This window comes from Caenorhabditis briggsae, assembly GCF_000004555.2.
Source record: "Caenorhabditis briggsae complete genome, chrX, whole genome shotgun sequence".
NCBI classification, from domain to species: Eukaryota; Metazoa; Nematoda; class Chromadorea; order Rhabditida; family Rhabditidae; genus Caenorhabditis; species Caenorhabditis briggsae.
In genome coordinates, this window is record NC_013491.2 from 15,204,705 (window position 1) to 15,209,225 (window position 4,521).

The 4,521-nt window shown below is 37.0% G+C and overlaps 1 protein-coding gene across 1 annotated transcript; it reads right to left on the reverse strand.

Annotated features, from left to right (window-relative positions):
- Positions 1–1,333: 1,333 nt before the first annotated feature.
- Positions 1,334–4,275, reverse strand: CBG00271 (the record flags this gene model as incomplete). Its single annotated transcript, XM_045240195.1, has 9 exons — positions 1,334–1,470; positions 1,523–1,676; positions 1,722–1,822; positions 1,872–1,960; positions 2,009–2,335; positions 3,147–3,242; positions 3,287–3,501; positions 3,554–3,691; positions 4,159–4,275. 9 exons carry the CDS (start codon positions 4,273–4,275, stop codon positions 1,334–1,336), a joined length of 1,374 nt encoding a protein of 457 aa, XP_045091511.1.
- Positions 4,276–4,521: the final 246 nt, after the last annotated feature.

A 4,521-nucleotide genomic window follows, 5' to 3' on the forward strand; every position in this document is an offset into this window, starting at 1 on the left:
CCAAGAAAACTATGTAGCTGGAGTGTGCTTTCATTTTTTCGTTTTTCGAAAGTCCTAGAAAAACGAATTGTAACTTAACTATAAAAGTTGTAGGAGATAATTGTGCATTTTTTCAAAATTTTGAGAAAAAGAATGAAATTGGAATTCTGATAAAAAACAAAGATTTATACCAAATTCAATTGAATTAAATTGACAGAGAGGAGAGAGGAGAGAGGAGAAAACCTATTTTCGGTATGAATTTTGGAATCTATATACAAACGCAAAGAGCTTGGGAGACAGAGAAAAATGGGTTCGAAAAAAGGAGGGAGGTTCTCAATTCTTGAAAATGGGAAAGATGGGAAACATAATTGAAAAAAAGAAGAAGGAAAGATTTGAATGATGGTTATTTCTGAGGATGGGAATGAGCAGGACTGGTAGAAAACGAATATATTATTGGTGGTTGAACACTGTGGACATCAAATCGGGGTTTGCTGGATTTCGTACTTACTCTGAAAAAGGAAAACGAATTATAGCTTAATCTGTCACATCACTGCCTGAAAGTTTCAGGAGAAAGCATCACGGATACATAGAGATTTGGATTTAATGGATTTTTGATTTTCAGTCGAATAAGGCTGAAATTTCGCGAAATTTCAAATACGGAATACCGTATTTCGTCTAATAGCAGCCCACCCAAACCTTCGAACTCATTTATCTAGATTCCCGAGAAAGATATGAAACAGTTATCAAATTATAAACTATTCATTACAATCTGACAAATATTTTATTTGTTGACAAATTTTCACTATCTTTCACAGGAATCAAGATAATTAAGCGCGAAGATGACGGTTAGGTAAGTTTCTATTGGAGAAAATACGGTATCCTTCATTCCAAATATCATAGAGCGTGTTTGTCCGGGAACCCAGGATCTAATAAATACCTCGGAATCCAAAATGAGAAAATTCGGACTACGGAATCCGGTTAAAAAAACGTAATCTAAACTTGCGATCAACCCCTTATAAATGTTCCCAAAGAAGCCCACCTAACCGTCCTCTTTGTGCTCAGTTATCTCGATTCCTGTGAAAGACAGCAAAAATTAGTCAACTGAAAGAAGAATTGATTAAAACAAATAATTTATCAATTGACAAAATTTTGATATCTTTTAAAGGAACAGAGATAATTGAGCCCAAAGTGCACGTCGTCTTCTGTTAAAACATTTGCGGTAATTTAACATTTGATATTTTTGAAAATTTTCAATCGAACCCGTATAATTACCCTATTTACAGACAAAGGTTTCCCTTACAATTATTTCTCACGGACACATGCAAAATATGAAGACTTCATAATACAATAACATTCACAGTTGCGGATAACCAGAGTCATCCGATTTCTTCTGCATTTCACCACGACCACTTGTATAGCTTTTTAGACTTTCAACACGTTGCATATACATTATATAGTTTCTTGCATATTTCTCCATTTGGGCTTTGTTCACTTTAATCAAGATATTAAATGCACAAGTACTGTCTTCTAAATAACGACTTACATTTGGTGATGATCTGAAGATCATGTGATGGAATAAAATGATGATATTCAAAACTGGCGAAGCGACGAGAGTGAAGTGGCTTGGTAATGTCATCCATCAACCATTTGGCCATGCACTTGTCTTTGATTCCCATATCTTGCCACCCTCGGATGTACTGAAAAGTCAATATTTAAATGTTAGCGTTTGTTATGGTACTAACGTGCTGGATAAGGAGAAGTCTCTGGCGAACTTTAATTTCTACAAGTACCGCTTTATCCTCATCGGTGACGCGACACCACTCACTAGCTTTCAGAAGACGCTCTAAAATCGTTTTCTTATGTGATTTTATAGAAAATAAGTTTTTTTATACCATGCATTTTGCGTTTTGCGATTGACTTTTTGTGAGCCTCGCTTTGCTTCAATATCGGTATGTCAACGGTCCCGTTTTTCCGCTGAATTCTGCAATGAAACTGGTTTATTAAATTCTCTAATTTTCAATAAACGAACTCTTCAGAATTCGAAGCCTTTTCTGTTTTCTCAGAAGGCTCTCCCAAGTTTTTGCCCCCAACAAATATTTTGGGTATGAAATCGGCCCTCGACAGTTTTTTCTTGGGTTTAGTTTCAGCTTTGTTAAGATCATATGAAGAAGATGCTTTGTCCATGTGCCATGAGGAAGGATCGAGCAACATGTTGTTTTTAGATTCCTTAATGCAATGTTGGTCAAGAAGATCGGTCACTGGGAACAAAAGTGCTGAGGCCGAACGGCGAAGAGGGAGTCCGATGACACTTGACATTAGGGCATTTTGACAAGGATTGGTTGTAGGAGTTCGCGCACTGAAATGAAACAGTCTTATGCATTTAATCAAAAACTGTCAAATAATATAAAAACGTTTTGAAAGTATTATCAGACAACATTTTTGTTTCGTTTTCTAGTTTTGCCAGTAGGTTTTAGATAAATGAAACGACCAAGCTTGAAATTCCTATTGAAGTCGTAAAACACGCGGGTAAAATCGGGTACATGGATTTGAATCGAGATTTCGCGCTTTTTTCAGTCGCGTGGAGTTCAATTCGCTGACTAGCGACTCACGTAACGTTAATTGAACTGCGAGGGTGATACTGCAACTGCCATCCATATACGCGCCGCGTGGCGATTGAGATAAAGCGCGAAATCTTGATGTACCCGATTTTACCCACGTGGAAAAATGAAATATCCATTACTTCCTGATGTGCTATTTATTCACAACTGGAAAAATGCTTTCTATACACGAAATTTCTGAAAACACCGAAGTGGGTATTAGTCATTTTCTTTTAGTAAAACCTGTAATTGATGGAACCAATGACAAATTTAAGCTAATTTATGTTGGGTCTTACGCAAGGCATCAAAAACTTGTTCGATGCAATACTTGCAATATTGTGCTTCGAAATTCATCAGTTGACGACTTATTCATACATTTTACAAAAAATTAGATGTTATGCTCAACATTGAGAAGTTAGTAGGCTCATCTATTGCAGGTTTTGCAGTTATCGTTTTTCTTGAATTTTGTAATTTTTGTCACTGATTGGACTCCGAAGTTTCACTTGCTAATTGGAAATTTAAAATTGAAGCAATAGTGTCAGGTCCACCTGAATAACGAATCGAGCTTACCATTCTCTCGCCGCAACTGCGACATCTAATTGTGACATTCCCAATCGTTTTACTGCTTTGTCGCTGATTGTGAGAACTGATGAAGATGCCGCTTTCCTGAAAAATCAATCTGAACTCAAGTGACAACACTTATTTTCTACTCTTGTTCCGTCATTTTTCTCATTGCCATCAAGCTGAGAAACTCTTTCTCCTCGACTGTTTTGCACCCCAGACAGTAGATTTTATTTGGTGCCTTTCCGAGTCTTCTCAAAGCATTCCTGTCTTTTTCCGGCTTGCTGAACCACACAATTATTTCAGCCATGGAGGCACACTTTTTGTGGTCCTCGTTATTGTCGATATGAACGCGCATCGGAAACTGAAAATTGGGTCGATTAGTAGATGAATACCGAGTTTTCTGTAATAGTTACGTCATGGTGAATGTCGAAAAAATTATGCCACTCAAAGACCTGCACCTCTTGATCGTTTGGCGCCATGTAGAAGATGCGATAGAGATAATGAATCATCTTTGTATCATTTAAGGCTTGAGAGTTCCATCCTGCTTTGATCTGTGAAGAACATTTGTAATAAGTATTTTATTGTCAAATTTTCAAAAAACTGGCACCTGAGAATTTTTTTCCCGAACTACTTTTGCCCCGTAAGGAGAATTTCCGTAATTAAGTTTGGTGTTCGAAGAATCACACGTTTTAGAAATGCTAACAATCATATTCTTACCAAGACATTTGAATTTTGTACAGACAATCCCACTACATTCACAAAAATTTATTCCGATTGATACATCATTCCGATACTAGACGAATTGGTTAAGCAATTATCTGTTTTTGAGTTCCCTCAAATACTGGTATAAGGAAATGCTTTGGTATTGAACATACAAAACTATGAGGAGCGTTCAAAGAGTGGTAATTGAAAAACAAACTAAAGTTTTAAATGACTCTAAGAAATGAGCTAGAACTGAAGTGCGAAATTCACCGAAAACAGTTTACGAACAGGATTCCAAAAAAGCCGCGAAACTAACTTTGGTGTAGAAGCCGATTCTGAAGCCAGCCGCTTCCTCGCACGTCTTTTGAATTGTCATCTCTTCAGTCACTTCAACAGGTTGCACCTCAGAAGGAGTAGAAATATTGGAGCCCATCGTTTGCACTAAACTCGAAAAAATCACTACAAATGAGGGATGTTGAAATAATTGGATGTAAGGTGCATAAAGCAATCAACTGAAATTAGATTTTGTCTATTTTAGAACTCCACTGAACCTACAGACTGAAACAAAAACCAAAAGAAAATGAAAGAGGACCAAAAAGATCTTCCCGGCATGGACAACCTATAATCATAGCCGAGGAATGGAAAGAGCAAAAAAGAGAAAGAGCATAGGTTGCGGGTA